The 26,475-nt window shown below is 39.4% G+C and overlaps 1 protein-coding gene across 32 annotated transcripts; it reads right to left on the reverse strand.

Moving 5' to 3' along the window:
* Window positions 1–1,226: 1,226 nt before the first annotated feature.
* On the reverse strand, window positions 1,227–26,475 carry sh3bgr (SH3 domain binding glutamate-rich protein). 32 transcript variants are annotated; one of them, XM_061877423.1, is made up of 12 exons: window positions 26,288–26,475; window positions 24,744–24,929; window positions 24,571–24,651; window positions 19,212–19,304; window positions 18,528–18,662; window positions 18,202–18,228; window positions 15,317–15,337; window positions 14,954–14,980; window positions 11,907–11,936; window positions 11,242–11,268; window positions 5,182–5,237; window positions 1,227–1,813 (listed from the first exon to the last, which is right to left on the reverse strand). In XM_061877423.1, exons 1-11 carry the CDS (start codon window positions 26,330–26,332, stop codon window positions 5,220–5,222), a joined length of 690 nt encoding a protein of 229 aa, XP_061733407.1. In that variant the 5' UTR covers window positions 26,333–26,475; the 3' UTR covers window positions 1,227–1,813; window positions 5,182–5,219. The 32 variants fall into 32 exon arrangements, with proteins under 32 accessions (XP_061733407.1, XP_061733405.1, XP_061733415.1 ...); XM_061877421.1 differs by having other exon boundaries at window positions 15,317–15,340; XM_061877431.1 differs by lacking the exon at window positions 19,212–19,304 and having other exon boundaries at window positions 15,317–15,340; window positions 26,288–26,474.

Raw genomic sequence — 26,475 nt, forward strand, 5'->3', positions numbered from 1 at the left:
TGATTCACTACAAAAGGGCCCCACAGCACACTGGATTCCAGTTAATTGAAATACCACAACACTGGATATTGTTCAGACAAGTAAAATTTAAGAACTTGCACACAAAGCAACACTGGAGGTGACTAACGTGCGCATTTTCCGCGCATGCGTATTAGGACACGTTGCGCTGGCGTACTGAGGTGCTTGAGGGTCTTAAACGGTGGCATTGTTGTGTGTGGACACGGATGAGGTTAGGTGGGATTTACCCTGGATAAACTTATCGGGGCCTTAGTTGCTGCAGACAGTAATGTGTTTGTATAAGTTTAGATTGGGGTAACTTGTTTCTAATTAGGGAAAGACGTTAATGTCTCTTGTTTTCATGTTAGTATTTCAGCAAGGAAGCTAGCGCCGGTCCGTCCGTGAGTTTATCAAAGGGTGTATATCAGTAACTGTTTGGATCATCACAATTTAAAATTGGAAAAGTAACCGTCAAGCCTTATTTTTTTTATTTTTTTTTACCGCGGTTATCATTAAGACCATTTATCTTTACATCCTTGTTGTATGGCTGTTTAAAACACAATAGTGTAAAACTGCAGGGATGGCACTATTTTTGCAATACAGTCCCACCATTGAAAGTGGTCCTATCCTGCTCAAAGGGAATAAGCGGTAGAAAATGGATATATATATATACACACACATACAGAGGATTATATGCAAAATTCTTACAACCAAACGAACACCACCTGTCTTGTTTTAAGAGTAAGCAGTTACTAGTGACTCTAAATTGTGACATAATGAATACAATCGTGTGAAGTTCCCACACCTGACCATTCTTGAGTTCGGCCCCCCTTTAAACACGGTTTAAGGCCAATTAAAAATGACAACCAAAAAAAATGGTCAAGATGTAACTGTGAGGTAAAGGTTGCGTGTTGAATAAGAGCTGTCACACTGAAGCCATATCTACATAAACACAGACGCGTTCTTAAAAGACTGACAAGCTCTTTCTTTTGGGCAATGTACTTGATTTCAAGTTGGTTTTTATTGAAACTTTTTTTTTAACCTATTGCGTGTTTTCATGTTTGTGCTGCAAGTAATTTGTGCTTTTAACTACAGTGTGTGACAGCTACTGTTTGTTGTTGTTCTATATATTAATGAAACCTGTTTTTTGCTGGCGTCTTGGCCAGGTCACTCTTGCAAAAGAGATCTGAATCACAACGAGCTTTTATCTGGTTAAATAAAAGAAAATGAAAAATGAAAATTCGTCCTTTATTTGCGTTTTTTTTACTATCATGGAACGTGATCCCGCAAATAGCGTTGATTTACTGTACATATACATACATATATGATGGTTTTCTTTCTTTAAACCACGTGTAATTTGTTACATTTTCCATTGTTACTTCATTCCTTCAACAAAGTGCATTGTTTGGACAACAGTATTACCGGAGGCGGACTAGATTTATAGTCTCACAATATGTCCTAGCTTGGAGCACACGTGCATCTCCAACTTCAGTTAGACCCTCAAGGTCATCAGATGATTTATACCAGGCTCAATTTGTGATATGGAACTAAAATAACGTAAAAAGGTGTAGCGGCACATACTGTACATGTAGTCGTCCTTTCTCAAAATGCTAAATATAAAAATTCAATCCATCATTGCAGTCAAAAGGCGAGACAACAGGTGAGGATATTATGTGGCATCTTCGAGCAGAGTTTTCCAAGGTGGGTACAGCGCCTCCTGGGGGGGAGGAGGAGTCGGGATGCTGGCCGAAGAAGCCACAGGGGTCAAAAGGTCAGGATTCATGGGTGTTCATCGTTCACGGGAGTCTTCTCGGGGCTGAACAAACACAAAAAGGAGGTCAGTCATTTCCAGAGTGGATGTGATGGTTGAGGCAGCCGCCGCCGCCGCCACCACCACCACCACTCTGCCAGGGAGCCACCCAATCTGGCCGCTCCTCCGCGGGCGAATCTGAATCTCACTTGGCAGCAGCCTCTAATGCACTGTGACAGGAGGGGGGGGGGGGGGGGATTTCTGCAAAGCTCGCTCTTCCAGAACCTGCATGTTTCCTTGAGCGGGTCGCAGCAGGCCCAGCATGCAAGGAATAACAACAAGGGAGCTTCGCAGAGGAAGACGGTGTCGTGTCGTTAAGGCCATGGCCATTCTAGGGCTCTGTGGAGCGCACATTTTGTCCGCTCAACAAACAGCATCCAGGTTTTTGGACCAATTTTGCTCAAACCGTGCACGTGCAGTTAAGCAATTTACTAAGTTTGCTTTGGATTGAACAAAAAAATGCACCCTTTTTCTCTCACAAGTGTAAATACTCAATAAGCACTATTTTTACTCTCCTTATGTTATGTAGGTATACCTAATGTTATGGCCAGTAAGTGTGCAGCCTAATTCAGGTTTTGGCCCTCTACTGCCACCCAGTGGTCAAAAATATTACAGCCTAACACTAGTGTTGAAGAACTATCCATCCATCCATTTTCTACCGCTTATTCCCTTTGGGGTCGCGGGGGGTGCTGGTGCCTATCTCAGCTACAATCGGGCGGAAGGCGGTGTACACCCTGGACAAGTCGCCACCTCATCGCAGGGCCAACTAAGATAGACAGACAACATTCACACTCACATTCACACACTAGGGCCAATTTAGTGTTGCCAATCAACCTATATAATACCTAAATAACTACACTTGTTAATTTTGAAATCTTCACATCAATATCATAACCGAACTAGAAGAGGCAATTCCTGAAGGAATTGTGTTTAAATGCTCCAATGCTGAAGTTGAACTAAAATGCTGATAGAATGTAGTATGAATGTAAGAATAGTTTGAATATGGGAATGGTGTGAATGTGAAAGAGTTAGAATTTCCGGGAAAACTGGAATTTAGTTTGGAACTTGGTAAAGTGTTCGTTTAAAAGTCCAATATGAGTGGAATGAGTTAATGTTTGAACGGTTTGAAAATGTTTGAAAATGTGGGAATTGTGCAACTCAGAAAAATGTCCCATTAATTTCAATGGGAAATCCCTTGAATTTGGGGAAAAGTGGGATTTAAAAAATAAAAAAAAAGGAGCATGAATGTCCTGAATGAGTTGAATTGGTTTGTGTTGGAATTGTTTAAATCAGTCAAGAAATGTCAAAGTAGTAAATGATATTCAGGAATTTCGGGAAAATCTGGAATTTTTTTGAAAATGGTTAAAAAGAAAACTTGGTGTGAATGAGTTGAAATGGTTTGTGTGGGAATTTTTCAAATCGGTCGAGAAATGTTGAAGTAGTAACGTGTTCAATTGGGAAATGGTATTACGGAATTCTTGGAATTTCGGGAAAACCAGGAATTTGTTTTTTGTCCTGATTAAAAGGAATGTTTGGATGGTGGATTGGTTGAAATGTGTTGAAAAATGTGGTAGGAGTAGTCGCCAGAAAAAAGGGTGTAAATAGGACTTTGGAAAACAAGGAATTCTGGAAAATCCTGGAATCGTTTTGAACTTGGAAAAAGGGTAGTTTGCATTTCCAGAATGGTGGACTGTGCTGAAGGTAGAATGGTTTGAATAGGTTGAAAAATGTGGAAATGGTGGAAGTTTGATAAATGGCCAATTCAATGTAAAAGGGAAAAATGACATGGAAAACCAGGAATGCTAGAAAATCTGGGAATTTGTCAAGGGAACGACCGCGATTCCTGAATAGGCTGAACAGTTTGAAGTTGGAACGGTTTGAATCGGGTTTGAATGTGGAAGGTAGAGCGCGCCAAAATCTGGAGAAGAAGAAGTTCAATAATAAATAGTTAAATTTTTGTGTAGAAAACCATACAGTATGTGTGAATCCTTTGGAAAACTCACATAATAAATACATTTTTTGTCGTTTAAGACATTGGGGCCAAACTTATTTTCATTGAGGGCCACATGGTAGTTATGGCTGCCTTCAGTGAATAATATATTAATATTGGTTTTGAAAGCAAGTTTTTATAAATGGAAAAATGGCACCACTGTTTTTACGGTAAAATTCTGGTGACTGTCCAGGTTTTCTACTGCTAAATCTATTGTCATTTTCACAGTGTAAAATTAGATAACCAGGTTAGGAATAAAAAATCACGCAGGTATTAACGGATGTTTTTTTATTTTAACAAAAAATATGTTGGAAATGTATGATAATGCAACATTTATTTCATGATTAGATAATATTACAATTTAAAAGATGTGCATTTGCATGCAATTAAATTATGTGTCAATAATTACTTTAATGACGCATATTTCTCCCAGGCTTTCGCGAACCAAATAAAATGATACTGCGGGCCAGATCTGGTGTCCGGGCATTGAGTTTGACACCTGTGGTTTAACGGGTTTTTATGCAGCGCAAACACTCATACCGTATACTAAAACACATTCACATACAATATGTTTTTGTGCAAAATACCAGATTATAACATTAGTAAAACTAGACATAGCTTGATTATTGGCGCCGATATTTGCCATTTTGACATTTATCGATATCGGCCTTCTTTCCATTGGTATTGGACGATTTTTACAACTACAGCCGAAATACATCAGCAGATACAATATCAACACATATGATAGTAGTAGTTAGTAAGTAAAACAAAAAAAAGGAGTGATAATCGAGAGTAAGTCAGTAGTAATAACCAGTGCCCCTTTCTGCAAATGAATATCGGCCTCTTCGACTATTAATAATTGGTATCAGCCATGAAAAAACATATCGGTCAATAACTAATTAAAACATAAATGTATAAACCTTGCTAACTTTGACCGGGATGTGGACCAATAGGACTACGCTGGGAAATTTGCCGCTATATTTTTATCAGTGACAGAGTAGGAAGAAGCTAAGTATGTTTGCATAAACTCTTTTATGTAATGCGCCCGATCATTCATTAATTGACATTTTACACACACTTCTTCACGCAAAACGGGCTCTAAGTACACCGCGTGATCTCCGCATAATGGCGTCAAAACGACATAACTGGTGTCTTGAAGGGGGTTGGACGAAAAGACATCAGCGTTGGCCGCTACCTGCATGACACTGCAAAAAACATGAGCGTGACCAGGTAAAAATTGTCGCCGTTTAATAATTGCAGTCTCATGCAGTCCTTAGGAGTCTTAAGCACATTCTCCTTAAAAAGAGCCTTGCACTTGTATTGGCATGATTCACACATAATATTTCCCCTTAGAAGAGGGAGTGTGTGGGTAAAGAATATTTACCTTAAGTAGGAGGGCGTCTGTGTGTTCCCTTCCATCACCTACTCGGCCACCTCTTCCTGTAGGGAGAAACAAAACATTCTATTGACAAGATAAATATAATGAAAAATCATTACAGTGTGATTGCATAGTTTAGCTCAGTGGTTCTCAAACTGTGTTACCTGTACCAGAAGTAGTACGTACTTTTCAAAATGATTGTGTCACGCCTGTAAGTTTATGTTTTGGTCAGGTTATGTTTAGTTTTTTGGACATTTAAGTTCTGTCTTGGCACTTCCTGGTTTGTTTTCGTCTCCATGCCAACTCATTAGTTTTCACCTGTCATGTCACGTCCCTGTTCTCAACCTCACACCTGTTTTCACTAATCATCATAGCTACTTAAGTCACTCTTTATCTTGTCTGCTTTCTGGGATCTTCACACTCGCACGCACGCACCCTACCCATGCAGCACCTCCTTCACGACCTCGATAATCTGCTTCATGCCTTGCTGTTCGTTTTGGTCCACGCCGAGTAAGTTTTGTTGTTTATGTAATAGATAGTATCTTTTGTTTATTTGTATATAGTCATGCCATTGTGCGGTTTTGTTTTAAGTTTAGTATAGATTATTATCCGCCACAGAGCGCGTCCTTGGTTTGCATTTTTGTCGTTTGTTTGTTTATTAAATAAATATCATGTACTCACGTCCACGCCTCGCTCGTGCTGATTCTCATTTGCGTCGAAGAAACAATCCACGTCCAAGCCATGATGTAACAGATTGTAAGATAGAATAGTATGGTAAATTAAACATACGTTTCTTATTGCAATCAAAGAATATTTCAAACATTAAATAAAATAGTAAACATACTAGACAAATTGTCTTTTAGTAGTAACTAAGCAAACAAAAGCTCAACATATTGTATCATTTCCCATTCTATTATTTTGTCAAAATTATGAAGGACAAGCAGTAGAAAATGCATTATTATTCTACTTGTTAATTTACTGTTAAGATCTGCTTTTTTTCTCTTTTAACATGTTCTATCTACACTTCTGTTAAATTGTAATAATTACTCATTCTTCTTCTGTTTGGTACTTTACATTAGTTTTGGATGATACCGCAGATTTTGGTATCAATCCGATACCAAGTAGTTACAGGATCATCCATTGGTCATAATTAAAGTTCTCCTGTGTCCAGAGACGTATTTCCTGAGTTTATAAACAATTTAAAAAAAAACAATAATGTTGTGATAATACTTTTTTTTTTTTTTTATGTAACCATTGTATTAACTATGTACAGCTCTTATACTTGGTATATGGCATTTGTTTACACTCAGGAGCACTAGCTTGCTGTTAGCGGTTAGCTATTGTATCCTCCTCCAGTGTGTAGTGAAACATGTTTAGCTATTCCTCGTTCTGCAGGGAAGATACTTTTGAGAAACTTGCTTTATTTGTAGCCATGGAGGCGAGGATTAGCGATTTAGAAGTAGCTAAAATACTAGACTATGGATGAACATTAACTAACGGCTAACAAGAGCTAAGAACTGTGTAATCTACTAATAAAAGTATCAATCAATCAAAAAAAAAAAAAAACCTCTTGCAAAGCAGCACTTCAGTGTTTATAGCTTCAACTTCACCCTTAGTTTTTAGGCCAAAATGCGTCCCTTCTCCCTTTTCTATCTCCACATTGTTTCTGCTTGTAAGTACTTGAGTCTGCTTTGCCTAACATGCGCCTTTGCTCTTTTAAAAAAAAGCACCGGTATTTTTCAGGGGCAGTACAGCACCGTTTTTATTTCATTAGTACTGCGGTACTTAATTAGTACAACCCTAATTCAAACACAGTTTTACTGCTCAAATGTTACAATATCAAATACACTTATTTCATTTTTCATAAATGGCTGTGGTGATAATGTAAATGAGGGATTTTAAATCACTGTTATGTGCGACCTCTTATTAATATTGACACTTTCGTTGCGATTATTCATTTTTGTGTGACTACTTTGGATTGTTTAGTGTCATGTTGGGACTGCGTGGCGCAGTGGGAGAGTGGCCGTGCGCAACATACACATATATATATATATATATATATATATATATATATATATATGGGCTTCACGGTGGCAGAGGGGTTAGTGCGTCTGCCTCACAATACGAAGGTCCTGAGTAGTCAGCGTTCAATCCCGGGCTCGGAATCTTTCTGTGTGGAGTTTGCATGTTCTCCCCGTGACTGCGTGGGTTCCCTCCGGGTACTCCGGCTTCCTCCCACTTCCAAAGACATGCACCTGTGGATAGGTTGATTGGCAACACTAAATTGGCCCTAGTGTGTGAATGTGAGTGTGAATGTTGTCTGTCTATCTGTGTGGACCCTGCGATGAGGTGGAGACTTGTCCAGGGTGTAGCCCACCTTCTGCCCGATTGTAGCTGGGATAGGCACCGCGACCCCAAAGTGGAATAAGCGGTAGGAAATGGATGGATGAATACACACATATATATATATATATATATATATATATATATATATATATATATATATATATATATATATATATACACACACACACAACATATTTATATATATATATATTTACTACACATATACAAACCCTGTTTCCATATGAGTTGGGAAATTGTGTTAGATGTAAATATAAATGGAATACAATGATTTGCAAATCATTTGCAACCCATATTCAGTTGAATATGCTACAAAGACAACATATTCGATGTTTTTGGGTTTTTTTTGCAAATAATCATTAACTTTGAAATTTGATGTCAGCAACGAGTGACAAAAAGAAGTTGGTAAAGGTGGCAACAAATACTGATAAAGTTGTGAAATGCTCATCAAACACTTATTTGGAACATTCCACAGGTGTGCAGGCTAATTGGGAACAGGTGGGTGCCCTTATTGGGTATAAAATCAGCTTCCCAAAAAACGCTCTGTCTTTGACAAGAAAGGATGGGGCGAGGTACACCCCTTTGTCCATAACTGCGTGAGCAAATAGTCAAACAGTTTAAGAACAACGCTTTTCAAAGTGCAATTGCAAGAAATTTAGGCATTTTAAGATCTACGGTCCATAATATCATCAAAAGGTTCCGAGAATCTGGAGAAATCACTCCACGTAAGCGGCATGGCCGGAAACCAACATTGAATGACCGTGACCTTCGATCCCTCAGACGGTACTGTATCAAAAACCGACATCAATCTCTAAAGGATATCACCACATGGGCTCAGGAACACTTCAGAAAACCACTGTCACTAAATACAGTTCGTAGCTACATCTGTAAGTGCAAGCTAAAGCTCTACTATGCAAAGCAAAAGCCATTTACCAACAACATCCAGAAAAAACGCCGGGTTCTCTGGGCCCGAGATCATCTAAGATGGATTAATGCAAAGTGGAAAAGTGTTCTGTGGTCTGACGAGTCCACATTTCAAATTGTTTTTGGAAATATTTCACATTGTGTCATCCGGACCAAAGGGGAAGCGAACCATCCAGACTGTTATCGACGGAAAGTTCAAAAGCCAGCATCTGTGATGGTATGGGGGTGCATTAGTGCCCAAGGCATGGGTAACTTACACATCTGTGAAGGCACCATTAATGCTGAAAGGTTCAGTACATACAGGTTTTGGAACAACATATGCTGCCATCTATGTGCCGTCTTTTTCATGGACGCCCCTGCTTATTTTGACAAGACAATGCCAAGCCACATTCAAGACGTTACAACAGCGTGGCTTTGTTAAAAAAAAAAGTGCGGGTACATTCCTGGCCCGCCTCCAGTCCAGACCTGTCTCCCATTGAAAATGTGTGGCGCATTATGAAACATAAAATACAACAGGGAAGATCCCGGACTGTTGAACGACTGAAGCTATACACAAAACAAGAATGGGAAAGACTTCCACTTTCAAAGCTTCAACAATTAGTTTCCTCAGTTCCCAAACGTTTGAGTGTTGTTAAAAGAAAAGGTGATGTAACACAGTGGTGAACATGCCCTTTCCCAACTACTTTGGCACGTGTAGCAGCCATGAAATTCTAAGTTAATTATTATTTGCAAAAAAAAAATATGTTGTCAAATATGTTGAATATGGGTTGAAAAGTATTTGGAAATCATTGTATTCCGTTTATATTTACATCCAACACAATTTCCCAACTCATATGAAAACGGGGTTTGTATATACACACACACACAATAATATATATATATATATATATATATATATATATATATATATATATATATATATATATATACACACACACACATACCCACGCACACACACATATATATATATATTCATTTTTTTTAAAAAGGCATATACATGCATACATACATACTAGGGCTGGGAATCTTTGGTGTCCCACGATTCGAGTCAATATAGATTCTTGGGGTCGTGATTCGATTATATATCGATTTTTTTCAATTCAACGCGATTCTCGGTTCAAAAACGATATTTTTCCGATTCAAAACGATTCTGTATTCATTTACTACATAAGATTTCAGCAGCATCCACCCCAGTCTGCTGACATGCTAGCAGAGTAGTAGATAATTTTTTGTTTTTGTTTTTATAATTGTAAAGGACAATGTTTTATCAACTGATTGCAATAATGTAAATTTGTTTTAACTATTAAACGAACCAAAACTATGACTTATTTTATCTTTGTGAAAACATTGGACACAGTGTGTTGTCAAGCTTATGAGATGCGATGCAAGTGTAAGCCACTGTGACACTGTTATTTTTTATTTTTTTATAAATGTCTAATGATAATGTCAATGAGGGATTTTTAATCACTGCTATGCTGAAATTATAACTAACATTGATACTGTTGTTGATAATATTCATTTTGTTTCACTACTTTTGGTTTGTTCTGTGTCGTGTTTGTGTCTCAATTGCTCTGTTTATTGCAGTTCTGAGTGTTGCTGGGTCAGGTTTAGTTTAGGAATTGCATTGCATTGTTATGGTATTGCTGTGTATTGGTTTGTTGGATTGATTAAAAAAAATAAAAAACATTTTTTTTCTCAATCTATTTAAAAAAAAATGAGAATCAATTCTGAATCTCACGTGAGAATTGCGATTCGTATTCGAATCGATTTTTTCCCACACCCCTAATACATACGCACTAACCCGTCTGCCACCGTGAAGCCCATATATATATATATATATATATATATATATATATATATATATATATATATATATATATATATACATATATACATATACACATATATATATATATATACATATATATATATATATATATATATATATATATATATATATATATATATATATACATATATATATATATATATATATATATACACTTCAGCCTTGTTTTTAATGAATACTTCGGCCTACTACGCTATTGTATTTTACTGTTGGTTATTATGGTGGTACTTGGAGAGCGATGCGTTTTCTTTTTTTTTTTTGTTTGTTTTGTCCTGTCCAGCTACTCAGGCAAATCATATAGTTGAAGTAGATGCCTATATTTGCTGTACAGATTGGGAATAAGCGGTAGAAAATGGATGGATGGATGGATTTACTTTACAAAAGAGAAGTGTGGGATACTTCTATTGTTGCCCTATTTGTATTTGACTTTATTAAATTAATTTATATTATTTGGTGTAGCCGGGCCAGAGCAGGAGGGAGAGAGACAACAACAAACCCAACAATAACAACAGCAAATAGGATATGTACAAATATGATAGTAAATGTGATGGCATAGAAGCAGTTTTTGAAATAATTAATAAAACAGAAATGACAATGAGCATTATTACACTACAAATGGATAAATATGAATAATAACATAATTACCTCTATTATCAACAATGCAATTGTTTCAAATGCAACAATATATATATGTAATGATAACTTGAAAGAAAGCGAATACATGGAGGGGAAGAAAGAGAAGCTAACTATATTAACCTTGTAGATTGTTATAGAACCAATAGGTTAAGCTTTCTCGGTGTGCCATGTGTTACCCAGTTTCCACTAGGGCCACAACGTGTGCAGTATGTACATATGTGTTTTCTGAGGTGGTACTTGGTGAAAAAAGTTTGAGAACCACTGGCGGTACAACATGAGAAATAATGACTTACCCGTGTTTCTTCCAAGAATTCTTCTCCCTGTTTGACACACAGAAACTGAGTGAGACACAATAACTTACGGACTTGTCCTAACATGGCTCTTAAAGCCAGACAAAGGCATCGTTCAATAACACTTTCATCAGTAAGAGTTATTATGGTTGGACTCTGCAACCACTCAACATGCACCTGCTGATGCTTGTGCCCTGTTCAAACCAATGGATGCAGCCTTTATGTGACATTGTCGCACATAAAACAATATCCAGTTCCATGGTGTTGTCCCTTTAGAAGAGCACACATGGAAACACATTAAAATGCATGCGGTTACACCCGAAATAATGCATGCAAAATAGGGCCACAATGTGAATACATTCGTGTTTAACTGTATAAAAACATGAAAGATCTTCTGAATGTAAAATGAAAACCATATTTCCGCTTGTCTAGTTCATGTGTGCAGAATCAGGCAGTAAACATTTCCCATGCTCATGAACATTAAACTCAGTCCACCTGTTCTTTCGTGAGTCAAAACAGAAAGGATGCGACTGTCAAAACAATCGTAGCTAGTTTTGAGTTTTTTTTAGTTTGGTACTTTCTTGGAAGGGAAGTCATGCACACAGTCAAGAAAAATCAGAGTGAAACAGTTGGATCCAACGTCCTGCATGAAAGAAAAAAGACTCTACCTCTTCCTCTACATCAGCCTCCTCTTCATCCTGTGAAAGATGCAATCATGTGGTGTTGAAACATTCTTATAGTTTTCATGCTCGATTTTTTTTAAGACGGTCATGCAGCGAAACAAGAGAAAAAGAGAGAAAAAAGACAGTGGAGACATTTTTTTTTTTTTTTTTAAAGGTATGCAAAAAAACTGACTCATTCCTCTTCAACCTGCAACAAAAAGAAAGGTTTACTGGAGATTAGAAAGGAATACAAGGAAAAAGATGTAGGATTGTTGGAATGTTTGAGGGCTTTTTACCCTCACACTGTTCAGGAGAGACCACATATTTAAACCTAGACCTAACAGTTTGAAGCCTGCATTGAATCCTGCCGTGTGAGGGAAAAAAATGCTCCGCTGATCTTATTTTTATTTTAGCACAGCAACCAGTGACTCGCAGAGTGTCTGATGACAATTTTGTAAGAAATCATACAAAAATTGAAGGATTCTATTACTTCCAACTTGTACCATTTTAATGTTTTGCAGTATTTTCACCCCAGGCACTCAATAATCGAATTAGAAAATGACTTTTCACATCAAGTTATATTCATTTTTTATACATTCTTGGTTATTTTTATTGCGGGTGGTAAAACAGACTCAAGGACTAAATGCTATTTTAAAAGCTACCTGACAGGCCATTTATAGACGAGGTGAAAGATATCGATGCATACAACTCACTTTTTGCATGATTTGCTCGACCAAAATCTGTGGCCAAAGTTTGCACAACTTTTCGTACGCAGGTTAAAGTATGGCCAAACATGCCGTCACCTGACAAACTATTCTGTTTTCCCGCAGAATCGAGTATCCAAACAACTGACTGAGTCCCTGTGCTTTCTTTAAGTCAGGGGTCGGCAACCTTTACGACTCGAAGAGCCATTTAGACCCGTTTCACAAAATAAAGAAAACAATGGGAGCGACAAGACTCTTGGAATTTAAAATGAAACACAGCGTACAGTTTTTTTTTTTGCATTATATGTATAAACCAGGGGTCTCAGACACGCAGCCCGCACCTTAACATGGAAATTTGATACCAGCGCTGCCCGTGGATTTTATTTGAATGTCGCTTGACAACATCACATTCGTCAATCATCCCAATTTTATCGGGGGCCTCTCGTATTCCAGAGCAACTAATCTCTCAAATGTTTGCTGATTTGCACCACAGCAACAATGCCATAGGAATGGTATGATAACAATGTCTTTGGCGCCCTCTTTAACTGTAACTCACAGCTTACCAGCAAATTCACATGTTGTATGAAGCTTCTGCAGTATACATAAGGGACTGCAAGGCATACTTGATCAACAGCCATACAGGTTACACTGAGGGTTGTGATATGAACAACTTTAACACTCTTACTAATATGCCCCACACTGTGAAACCACACCAAACAAGAATGACAAACACATTTTGTGAGAACATCTGCACTGTAACACGACATAAATACAACAGAACAAATACCCAGAATCCCATGCATCCCAAACACTTCCGGGCTACATTATACACCTCGGCGGTGGTAGTGGGTTTGTATAATGTAGCCCAGGAGAGTTAGGAATGCAGGCGATTATGCAGCTGAGCCACATCAGAGTGACTAAAGAGCCGCGGGTTGCCGACCCCTGCTTTAAGTGAATACGACTTCAACAAAATCCACCACGAGGTGAAACTTGCCAGCAGATTTGGTCACATTTTCAGTAGACTCGTAAAAAACTCATAAAAGAATCAAACTTCATGAATGTTTTATGTGACCAACAAGTAATTGCTCCAATCACTCTATCACAAAAAAAATAAGAGTTGTAAAAATTATTGGAAACTCAAGACAGCCATGACATTATGTTCTTTACAAGTCTATGTACATTTTGATCGCGACTGTTGCTAGCCAGCAGTTAACGTCCACCCACAGTCGGACGTTTTTTAGATACTTCTAAATTAGTAATTCTCGCCTCCACGGGGACAAACAAACTTTATTTCTTACAGATATCATCCCTGCAGGACTAGGAATAACCAATCATGTTTCACTACACAATGTAGGAGGATTCAATAGCTCACCGCTTACAGCAAGCTAGTGCTCCTGAATGTAAAGAAATGCCATGGGTGGGTCGACACAAACATCGACTGTAACGATACAATGATTACAACACATATTTTTGTTATCATAAAAAAGTCTTTTTTTTTTTAGTTCCAAAATCATGATATAGGTCCCTGGACACAGGGGAACTTTAATTATGACCAGTGTGTGATCTTGTAACTACTTGATATTGGATTGATACCAAAATTTGCAGTACCACCCAAAATTGATTATTACATTTGAACAGAAGTGTAGATAGAACATGTTAAAAGAGAAAGTAAGCATATATTCACAGTAAATGAATAAATAGATTAATATTCCATTTTCTACCGCTTGTCCCTCATAATTTTGACATAGTGCTGTATTTTACTTCTTTATCTCTTTTTTTCCAACCAAAAATGTTTTGCTCTGATTAGGGGGTACTTGAATTAAAAAAATGTTCACAGGGGCTACATCACTTAAAAAAAGGTTGAGAACCACTTCTCAATAACATGTTTTTTCTTAATATTTTGGATGTCTGGAACTGATTAAAGACCTTACAAAAGTGTGTATGAGAAAAACTGATAAGGTTTTGTACACTTCAGTTTTCATTTGATCTTTCGGAACAGATTACGAATAAAAAACTTTAAAATGTATGACTGTAATCTGCCGGGATCAATTGCAAAACTGAAAATACCGAATGGGCACATTTAAATTATGCAATGGGCCACATTTTGCTCAAGTAACACCCATGGAAAAATGTCCCCTACAAAACCCTTTAGGATGGCCACAATTTGGATTTTATTCTATTCATATTGTGACTTATTCTGGTAAAATTATATATTTTTTTCTCGCAATATTGTGTTTATGAGTTACTAAAGGGATGGATAAGGTGGAGTGAATTAGAGGAATGTCTGGAAAAGTGATGGAAAGGGAAAGGCGATCAAATCAAGTCAGACAAGAGAAGAAATCAATCTACCTCAAGCTGTCGTAGCTCCTCCTCCTCCTATAGGGGATAATAACACACGGCACGTTAGAGCTGTGGGGAGCAAGAGAGCAACACAGCACACACTATAGGATCTGGTCTACTGGGGTAGAGGTTGTCAGGAGGCATCAACGAGACTGAGGGAGAAATGAAGAAGATGATGTTAGCCGAGGGGCGTGGGGGAAAAAAGAGAGGAAAAACACGAGGTGGAAAGAAGAAGAGTAAAGACAAAAATATAAAGGATGAAAAGGTAAAAAACGCCCTAAAGCCTGCCAAAGAGTCCGTGGTATCAAACCCACACACTTGAGGTGACTAGATGAGGGGGCGAGTGTAGAAAGGGAGAATGGCCACAGTTACCTCTGACTGCAAATCCTCTTCCTCCTGGGGCAAGCAAACCAAGAGATGGACATGAGGGCAAAAAAAGAGGAGGTCAAAAGCCGCGCAGAGCGTGGATGCAGACCACATGGCTGGAGATAACGAGTCGGTATGCACTTCAAAAGTCTACTTAAGTCCTACACGTGCCATAGTAGTGTATTAGAATTGTATTGTTTAAATTAAAATTGGTAAGCCCGACTGGGAACACATCATTTTGTGTGTCTGTAGCTTTAATGCTAATGAGCAGTTTTGGTCACTGAAGAAGCACTACTGTGCATTGTATCCACACCAACATTAACTCTGCACTTGTTTGTCGCTTTATTGTCAGATGTGTAGCAAAGCCTGCTTTGTGCTTGCTTTTTTTTTTTTTTTTATGAAGCTGCATCAAACGGTGGGCGTATAGTATGGAGAGAAATGTGTGTGTTTTTATGTAACTAAACAAAAACACGTATTTTTAAATGTTAAATCTCGCCCACTCTTGTATCATTTGTCAATGAAATTGTCGCAAGTACACCTCTACATAACATTGTGTCCTTTTTTAACAAAAAAAAAAAAAGAAAAGCAAATAAAGTATAGATGAACTCACAACAAAGAATAACTTTGTAGTTTGAATAAGGAGTCCATTTTTTTTTTCATTCAGACCAATTAATGCACTTTCTGTTAGACCAGGGGTGTCAAACGTAGGGCCCGCGAACAGGTTTTATCCGGCCTGCGGGATGAGTTTACGAAGTATAAAAATGAGCCGAAATTTTTGAATGAAAAAACTGCTGTTCTAGATGTGTTCACTAGATGTCGTAATAGCAATTATTTGTATCTTTCTAATGTAAGAAAAAAAGAAAAAAAAACATGTTAGTGCACGAGTCGAGGTAAATGAGCAAACTACATAAATGACATCCTGTAATTGGATTTTGTTATTTTTTTTATCCTGATAGATTGAAAATTAGTCTACTGATGAACATTATCACATAATTTATTCAGAAAGTATAAATAACGATGTGGGGTGGGCGTGGCCTGCAGTCCTGCAACAAAGCAGGGTGTGCCAGGAACGAATTCGAGATCAGCGACAGGTGAGTAGATGGCCCACCTGGGCGTGCTTATCTAATTACCTGTCGCTGTGTTAAAGGCAGCAGCCGGGAAGGAGAGAGGGGTGGTTGATGGTGGAGCACGAGCACGAGCGAGACTGACAAAAAGACAATTGCTAAAAAGCACAAAGACAATTTATTGCAAAATAGAACATTCTCGTAAAACTGGAAGAGCCTGGCATGTCGGTGATGGGTGATCCGAAAAACCCGGAAGTGCAACTTTTCCACACACGACAAATAAAGATAGAATATCATTAGCCGCAACATGTAAGTGTAAAATAAACCTGACAACATTATGATTTGTACATTTTCAGAATGTACTAGTTCTATTTTTAAACAAAGAAAACAATCTGTATTTGTCTTTATTTTTAGGTTATCTTGCCATGATTTTACCAGTCCGGCCCACTTGGGAGAAGATTTTTCTCGTCCAAAATGAGTTTGACACCCCTGTGTTAGACTAAAAGATATCTTAAATTTATTATTTGTTGTGAGCTCATCTATACCTCTTTATTTGCTTTTTTTAATGTTATGCAGAGGTGCACTTAAAACAATTTCCTCGACAAATGATACTAGGATGGGCGGCATTTAACATTTCAAGACCATTTTTTTGTCTCCAAATATTTAGTTTCATTGCAAAATACGTTTTTTGACTGTCTCTTCAGAATGCGGTCTTATTTACGTGGCTCCACTTTGACTGCGCCTTCTCCCCGTCATGCATGTTGTAGTTTTTAGCGCTTCCATAGCGAGTCTACCAACAGATAGACGTTAAAACTGTAAGCTACTTTATATTAGAAATAGCAATAGCCGAGGATGAATGCCCCACAAGAGGATGGAGAAAAAGAAGGAGCTTCTTGACTACAGGCAAATTTTCGGGACTCATGCAGATCCCAACTACACATCAGCAGGAACCAAGAGGTGAGAAAAGTTGGTTTTGCATAATATTGTGGAGAAAAAAAACATCAGATAATATATTCTAATAGGTGCCATTTTGGGGTCTTTATACACACCCCATAAAAATATCCGTACGCGGACACACAGTACGTCTAACTACAATTCATAAAGCGGCGTGTCTTCATAGCTTACCAAAGTCCAACTAAAACATTTTGACAGATTTTTGAGTGCCGTGTGTAATGTTCTATATTCTCAATAACATCAAAGTGTTGCTTGCTAGCGTCATTTATTGAACAACGCGCGTCAACTTGCAGTCCACACATATCTCTTATGTGTTGCTGCCATCTACTGGTCACACTTATCGCCCCATGTACCAAATAAAATTGCTTTGAGGTCGGTAAGCACAACCAGAATTAATACATACTGTACACAAGGAGCACCAGGTTATAAGGCGCATTATGGCCCGAAAAAAAACGGTACGTAGTTTGATTTCGAATTAATGTTTTCGTCTACAGTTCTTTTTGGTTGGAAATTAAAAATGTTTGCTTGGTTGCATGGAAATAAATGTATCTTCATAGTTCACAAAGGTTGGTCAGAGGTGGTATCATGGCCGTTGGGAAGGTTTTTTACCTTCACGACGCCATAGAATAATCAGACACTTTCAATTGTGGACCACTGAGTGATTATTCAAACCATGTTCAAGACTATCTTGAATTTGACCAAAATATATATATTAATCTTGTATATTATTCCAAAAGATGCACTCAGGAAGTTTGTTTTGTCTGTTAAAAAAAAAAAAAAGACGAGAAAGAGAAGAATATATCGAGGGAAGTGCTGTTAAAAAAAAATCGGTTGTAAAAAAGGTTTCCCCATAAACTTTGGAAGAAAACATACCTGCTCTCCATCTTCCTCGGCATGGCCCTGTTAGCAGAAAGACAAGACACTTTTAGAGATGAACGACAACATAACACCACAAAAACACGTTTTACAAGGTCATCAACAGTTGTGAGACAGTTAGGAGGAAAAAGTAAACATCCTGGTGCTGAAGTGACCATCGGAGCAAGAATGTTTGTGGATTAAGTGAAACAAAGTCAAACGAAAGAGGTATTGTCAGGGAACAACAAATAGTAAGGAAGAAAGGGATGTTAAAGGGTACAAACAGCATCTTGGGAATGCTAGTATGAAAAGAGAAACCAGGAGTCAGAGCGGCCATCATTTACTTTCTCTTCCACCTCCTCGTCTCCTTCTGAGGCTTCGTTTTCTTCAGGCTCTGCTAGCTCGTCCGCTTTAACACCTTCGCCTTCCTCGGCCTCTCCCCCGTGTGCGTCGCCATTACGATCCCCTTCGGGTACCTCCTTGTCGTTTTTGAAGAAGAAACAAGGGCAAAGCAAGTGAAAATCAACGCGGCGTGAGTGGCACACAACTGCAGACATTCTGTCAATCAAAAAAGGAGGCGTTAGTGAGTCCTGAGGGAACAAAAGAGTGGGAGTAAGAGCAGGACAGATGAGTAGATTGTCGGCTAGTAGAAACGAAAAGTCGGTTAATTGTAATTGTCCTGCTGGAGGGAGCTTTTCCTTGCCTCTGTCACCAAAGTGCTTGTTCATGCAAAAAAGTAGTGTCTCTTCTCAAACGGAACAAGCAAAAATTAGTTTTCCCTAGAAGAAAGTGTAAATACCTGAGTGTGTTAATTGTTAGCCGTCACTTGTATCCCCAAAAACATGTTCCATTGCAAGCAAAACATGTTGATTGTGAAAAACGTTCCGTGCAGGCACGAGCAAACGTGTACTTAGTGGCTGTGAATTGTCTGCTGAGTAGAGGACAAAAAGTGAGTTCAGGTGAAGGCAAAACAGGTGGGCCTGAAGGACAGTGATCAAGGTGACAGGAAGTGTTAAAGGAACATTTACTATTGAATCATCACCGGCTCCCTCTTCGTTGCTTTCGTCAGCATAAGTGCCGTTCTCCACAATGTGCTGCTCCTCGTCCGCCTTCATCGCTTCCTGTGTTGCGGGAAGGATGCAAGGTAAACGGAAATGTATCGGGGGGAAAAAACAACTTTGGGAGGAGCGGTCTAATTCAGTTTAGGTTTAAATGATGAAACATTATCACATCATTTAAACCAAGGGTGTCCAAACTGTGACCCGCAGGCCAGCCAGCATCTTCAATTAGTCCTACGAGACAGCAAGAGTCTAATAAGCAAATTGGCTGGGCGCAATGGGCGCTAGGGTGACTCAAGTCACTGAGCATTAGTTGAAAAGCTAATCACATGCACATCATCTACTTATGTGACCCAATCCAAAACAGCCTTCCCTAGTCATGGTGCAGGAAAAATAGTCAACCAGCACACAATTTCCACAAACATGGTCACATATATTGGACTTCACGGAGATTATAAAAAACGTACAATCAGCATAAAAAACTGTTGTTACACCCATTAAAATCCATTACAAATGATGATGGGAAAAATGCGAAACAATCTCTCCACACTCCATGTTTGCCGCATTTTAGCTGCTTGATATTTCTGATTGATTAAAAAACTTTAAGTCGTCACAACAGTAAACAAGGTAGGAGTCTAATTTTCATATACTCTTAATAACAAATTATAATAATTATCCATCAAAAATCCATCATATTATTATAATTATATAAATACACACACACTCACATACAACTTCACATGATGTCGGCTTTCGGCCCCCTCGGCCAAATTTGGACACACCCGATTTAAACATTTGTCAGCACTAAATAGACTCCTTGGAATTTGACACTATTATTATTTTAAACTGTCATGACGTGTCATGGCTGTTTTAGTTTTGTTTTATGTTATTTGATTAGTCCCTCTGATCAACATTTAGAAGCAGGTGTGGAAATCAGTGCTCAGCTGTAGGGGTAAAGACAACTGCAAGATAAACTAAAAAGGAAAAGGAATCAAAATAGGAGCAATGGACAGGAAGAAAATACCAAACATGGGGAAAACTTACCATCCATCCATCTTCTTCCGCTTATCCGAGGTCGGGTCGCGGGGGCAGCAGCCTAAGCAGGGAAGCCCAGACTTCCCCCTCTCCAGCCACTTCGTCCAGCTCTTCCCGGGGGATCCCCAGGCGTTCCCAGGCCAGCCGGGAGACATAGTCTTCCCAACGTGTCCTGGGTCTTCCCCGTGGCCTCCTACCAGTTGGATGTGCCCTAAACACCTCCCTAGGGAGGCGTTCGGGTGGCATCCTGACCAGATGCCCGAACCACCTCGTCTGGCTCCTCTCGATGTGGAGGAGCAGCGGCTTTACTCTGAGTTACTCCCGGATGACAGAACTTCTCACCCTATCTCTAAGGGAGAGCCCCGGCACACGGCGGAGGAAACTCATTTCGGCCGCTTGTACCCGTGATCTTATCCTTTCGGTCATGACCCAAAGCTCATGACCATAGGTGAGGATGGGAACGTAGATCGACCGGTAAATTGAGAGATTTGCCTTCCGGCTCAGCTCCTTCTTCACCACAACGGATCGGTACAACGTCCGCATTACTGAAGACGCCGCACCGATCCGCCTGTCGATCTCATGATCCAATGTTCCCCCACTCGTGAACAAGACTCCTAGGTACTTGAACTCCTCCACTTGGGGCAGAGTCTCCTCCCCAACCCGGAGATGGTACTTCACCCTTTTACGGGAGAGAACCATGGATTCTCATTCCTGTCGCTTCACACTCTGAGGCGAACCGATCCAGTGAGAGCTGAAGATCCTGGCCAGATGAAGCCATCAGGACCACATCATCTGCAAAAAGCAGAGACCTAATCCCGCGGCCACCAAACCGGAACCCCTCAACGCCTTGACTGCGCCTAGAAATTCTGTCCATAAAAGTTATGAACAGAATCGGTGCCAAAGGGCAGCCATGGCGGAGTCCAACCCTCACTGCAAACGTGTCCGACTTACTGCTGGCAATGCGGACCAAGCTCTGACACTGATCGTACAGGGAGCGGACCGCTACAATAAGACAGTCCGATACCCCATACTCTCTGAGCACTTCTCACAGGGCTTCCCGAGGGACACGGTCGAATGCCTTCTCCAAGTCCACAAAGCACATGAAGACTGGTTGGGCAAACTCCCATGCACCCTCAAGAAACCTGCCGAGAGTATAGAGCTGATCCACAGTTCCACGAACAGGACGAAAACCACACTGTTCCTCCTGAATCCGAGGTTCGACTATCCGGCGTAGCCTCCTCTCCAGTACACCTGAACAGACTTTACCAGGAAGGCTGAGGAGTGTGATCCCACGATAGTTGGAACACATTCTCCGGTTCCCCTTCTTAAAGAGAGGAACCACCACCCCGGTCTGCCAATCCAGAGGTACCGCCCCCGATGTCCACGTGATGCTGCAGAGTCTTGTCAACCAAGACAGCCCCACAGAATCCGGGCGGATTTCCTCCACCCCTGGGGCCTTGCCACCGAGGAGCTTTTTAACTACCTCAGCAACCTCAGCCGCAGAAATAGGAGAGCCCACCACAGATTCCCCAGGCACTGCTTCCTCATAGGAGATTTGTTGGTGGGATTGAGGAGGTCTTCAAAGTATTCCTTCCACAAAACGTACCACAAAACCAAAACAGTCATGATTCTAGTTGAAGAGCTGGACGAAGTGGCTGGGTAGTGGGAAGTCTGGGCTTCCCTGCTTAGGCTGCTACCCCCGCGACCCGACCTCGGATTAGGGGAAGAAGATGGATGGATGGATGGCCTGCAGTATAAACATAGTCATGAGAAGGTAGTCCAAATTCCGAATTTGATTGGAACCTTATCTTCACAAATGTGACTTCACTCTAAACGCAATGTGACCTGAATGTGACTTTTTCGTCAGCTTACTGATGTCGTTGTTGTTGAAGGGAAACACGAATGTTGTGATGAGTCTGTGAAATTAATATGCTTAAAATGAGTTAAATACATAACTATTGTAATTATGTACGCGTCTGTCACTACATTAAACATATACTTATGCCGTGTATACTTATGGCATGTATACAAAATGTTGACAGAGGTTTTTGAAGGCGTTTGAGGGCTTCAAAAGCGTAATAGAAAATTGGCTCCTTTGTGAGCTGACTTTTTCTAACGTTTATTTACGTGTTACAATGCATTAAGTTAAAGTTAAAAGGTTAAAGTTCCAAAGATAGTCACACACACACTAGGTGTGGTGAAATTACCCTCTGCATTTGACCCATCCCCTTGTTCCACCCCCTGGGAGGTGAGGGGAGCAGTGAGCAGCAGCGGCCGCGCTCGGGAATCATTTTTGTGATTTAACAACCCAACTCCAACCCTTGATGCTGAGTGCCAAGCAGGGAAGCAATGGGTGTCATTTTTTTTAGTCCTTGGTACGACTCGGCCAGGGTTTGAACTCACGACCTTCCTGTCTCAGGGCGGACACTCTAACCACAAGGCCAGTGAGCAGGTTAAAAACAGAAAAAAATATGCTTTTCTTACATAAGGAATGGGAATGATAAATTCGCCCCCAAAAAAGTGCAGTTCCTCCTTAAAGACAAACAAAATCTTGTTTGGGGCCCTAGGTACGCTCTGGATACGCCACCAGCCAATAACAGGGTACATGAATATATACAAACAACCATTACACCAATAGTGACACCGATGGATAATTTAGAACAGGGGTAGGGAACCTATGGCTCTAGAGCAGTGGTTCTTAACCTGGGTTCGATCGAACACTAGGGGTTCGGTGAGTCGGCCTCAAGGGTTTGGCGGAGGTCAAAACACACCCGACTCATCGTGAAAATAAAAACTTCTCCCTATCGGCGTATTACGGATACGGCAACAGCAGAAGTCACACTAATTTGCAGGTGTGTCATTTATTGTGAGTTTATGCACCGTGTTGGTTTTGTTCTTTGAACAAGGTGATGTTCATGCACGGCTCATTTTTTGCACCAGTAAAAAAACATGGTAACACTTAAGTATGGGGAACATATTCACCATTAATTAGTTGCTTATTAACATGCAAATTAGTAACATATTGGGTCTTAACTGGTCATTATTAAGTACTTATTAATGCCTTATTCGGCATGGCCTTATTATAACCCTAACCCTCTAACCGTGGCCCTAACCCTAACACTTTTAAATTAACTCTTTGTTACTTAGAATATGTTCCCCATACTAAAGTGTTACCAAAAACATATAACTTTGTCTTGAATTTGAAAAAAAACATTTTATTTTTCACTAAAGAAGGGTTCGGTGAATGTGCTTATGAAACTTGTGGGGTTCGGTACCTCAAACAAGGTTAAGAACCACTGCTCTAGAGCCAGATGTGGCTCTTTTGATGACTGCATCTGGCTCTCAGATAAATCTTAGCTGACATTGCTTAAAACGATGAGTAATGAATAATTCCGCTGGTAATCACAATGTTAAAAATAACGTTCAAAATATAAAACATTCTCATGCATTTTAATCCATCCATCCGTTTCTACCGCACCTGTTCAAGAAATAACAATGTTATTAAAAGGAATTACACTTATTATACTCTAAAAATGTTGGTTTTACTTAAAAAATGCACACATTTAGTTGTATGCAGTGTTAAAAAAATATGATATGGCTCTCACGGAAATACATTTTAAAATATTTGGCTTTCATGGCTCTCTCAGACAAAAAGGTTCCCGACCCCTGATTTAGAACATCCAATTAAAAAGTATGTTTTTTGGTACTTAAGAGGAAGCTAGTGTAACAGGGTCAATTATTTCTTGTAAATAATGTATTTTCTAATGTTTTATTATTGTTATAATTACACAAAAAATTTAAGTTACTTGTAAATACCTGAATATTGTTTGATTTTTTTGTCAATGTGGAACCATTGTCTCGTTGTCCCTCCTACTGCAATAATTACTGTGACACCTGTCTTTTTATATGCGTTGAACACGCCCACCAACTTCCCTTTTTGTCTACGATAACGGGAGAGGGGCTCGACGATGACAGAAAGTTTTTGATGACCATTGTGTTCTGTATTATCAGTAAAGTGCAGTTGAGAGACCCATGGTGTCTGTCGTCTTCCATAAACAACACACAACGCAGAGGAAAAGACCACCTGTTACACTAGAATACCTGGAAAACATGCAAACTCCACACAGGCCATGATGAAAAAGTCAAGAAAAAATCAAAGAACACGTGCGATTAATGGTTTGGATGCTTGCGGAGTCTTTTGATGTGTGTTCTATTGATTAATTTGCACTCTACTCATTTAAAAGAAGTACTACTAAGACAACAATACGGATACGGATAGAAACAGAATGTGGACCTTGGAGCCTGGAGGAGCGGCCAGCCCCAAGAAGGAGTAAACAGCGTTGTCTTCCTTGGCATCAAAGAATGTCTCATAGTCCTGCACAGAAACAAAACCAAACGTTTTAACATGATTTTATCTATGAATTTAAAAAAAAATAAAGCACGAGGTAGATGTGTGTGCAGGCTGACCCCACAGTAGCTTTCTTCATTGAAGATCTGAGGTGGCAGAGGGATGCCATTGGAGGGTTTCTTCTCCTCCGGAACATTCTGCCTCATCCACATGCGGTTCTGCTCATTGCAGGCGATGTCCAGCTGAGCGTACTCCACCTTCAGCGCCTCCAGGAAGGCCACCACATCCTGTTGCTTCTTCTTGATCTGGGAAAAAGAAGGTAAAAACACACGTGGGTCCGAGTCTGACCCAAAATAACAACTGTATCAATGGGGTACAGAAGTCTAATGATTAAGATTGTGTTTGTTATCCCTAACATTCAAATTCACTAAATATTATAATGATATGAATTACTGATTACGAACACAACACAGACGTCAATACAATACATTTGAACACAAAATAGCCTTTAACCTACCTGAAGGTACTCTGATAGCTAACTGCAATCTCTTTGAAAAAGGCTTATTAAATATTAATTAAATCATATATTTTACATTTGACCACCTGAATATGGACTAATTGTGTCATCATAACTACTCATTAGCAGAAATGTGACACATTTTATTTTATGGTACAAATAAAGGCTCTAGCTGGCAAGTTAGCTAGCTAGCTAGTTGGCTAGTGCTATCTGCATTAATTTCATCAAATATTTTACATTTGACCACCTGAATATGGATGAATTATGTCATCATACCTACTCATTAACAGAAATGTGACACATTTTATTTTATGGTACAAATAAAGGCTCTAGCTAGCAAGTTAGCTAGCTAGCTAGTTGGCTAGTGCTATCTGCGCTCGTTTGAAATACCTTCATTTCACATTTACAAGAAAACAAAGACAAATAAAATGGTAAATCAAAAAGAAAGATACTTCATTAACCTAGAGGGAAAAAAAAGATACATTTACAAGTGTCCGGGAAAGAGCTAGCTTCCATCCTGCTCCCTATTTTGAATACAGCAATTAAGATATCATTTGTCACTATAACCAAACTTTAGCTCTTTATTATAGTGCAATAATTATCTATAACTATACAGTATATATATGTTATGTATGTATGTATGGATGGATATAATATAGTGTTTATGTGATATAGATATTGAAATTACGTTTTGTTTTTCCAATTATCCAAATGGAAAGCGTACACAATATTCCACACATGGTGCAAATATTTTGTGATAAAAGTATTGTTTACATGTCAGTGTGTTGGAATTAGCTTTATGGATTACAGTGATGAGAGGCAATTTCAAGTTTTCTCACGGCGGGGATCGAACAACAACACACACCAACCAAGTGGGGCACGAATCAATCGGTACGTTTGCACGCACACATTAGTCCGATTACTGCCATAGACAGTTGTCTACGTGGGATCCTGGAGATGTGGTCATGTCGCTTCTGTCCGGAATGAGACTTGTTCTTGTGAGCAATGCTTTAATGGACTCTGCTTCCAAACATAGATCCTTGCCAAATTGTTGCAAGGCGACTGTCTAGCATTGCACTTTTAACTTTACGGCGTGGAGAGTGTGTGTGTTGCATTCAAATAAAGTTAAAGAGAATTAAAACTTACCGCAGTGGATCCCGACGAGGTGGCAAGGAAGACTTTGATGACCATTATTTTGCTGTTTTCCTATTAGCTAGGCAACAAGTATAGGTTCTTAAAGAGGGTAGCCTCCCTCCTCTATTATTAGAACAAACACACACACATTGCTGAGGTTATTTTTGCCTGCAGGCCCCATCAGTGCAGGATTGGTGCCT

This window comes from Nerophis ophidion, linkage group LG18 (assembly GCF_033978795.1).
Source record: "Nerophis ophidion isolate RoL-2023_Sa linkage group LG18, RoL_Noph_v1.0, whole genome shotgun sequence".
Lineage (NCBI taxonomy): Eukaryota > Metazoa > Chordata > Actinopteri > Syngnathiformes > Syngnathidae > Nerophis > Nerophis ophidion.

What these genes read in the sequence shown, in the direction of transcription:
- sh3bgr (XM_061877421.1), bottom strand. Translation starts at nt 26,332, where the DNA reads ATGGTCATCAAAGTCTTCCTTGCCACCTCGTCGGGATCCACTGCG. An exon ending in GAGCCGGTGATGATTCAATA is followed by an intron (nt 18,663 to 19,211) that starts GTAAATGTTCCT and finishes AAAAACGACAAG; the next exon opens with GAGGTACCCGAAGGGGATCG. An exon ending in ACGAGGAGGTGGAAGAGAAA is followed by an intron (nt 18,229 to 18,527) that starts GTAAATGATGGC and finishes TTCTGCTAACAG; the next exon opens with GGCCATGCCGAGGAAGATGG.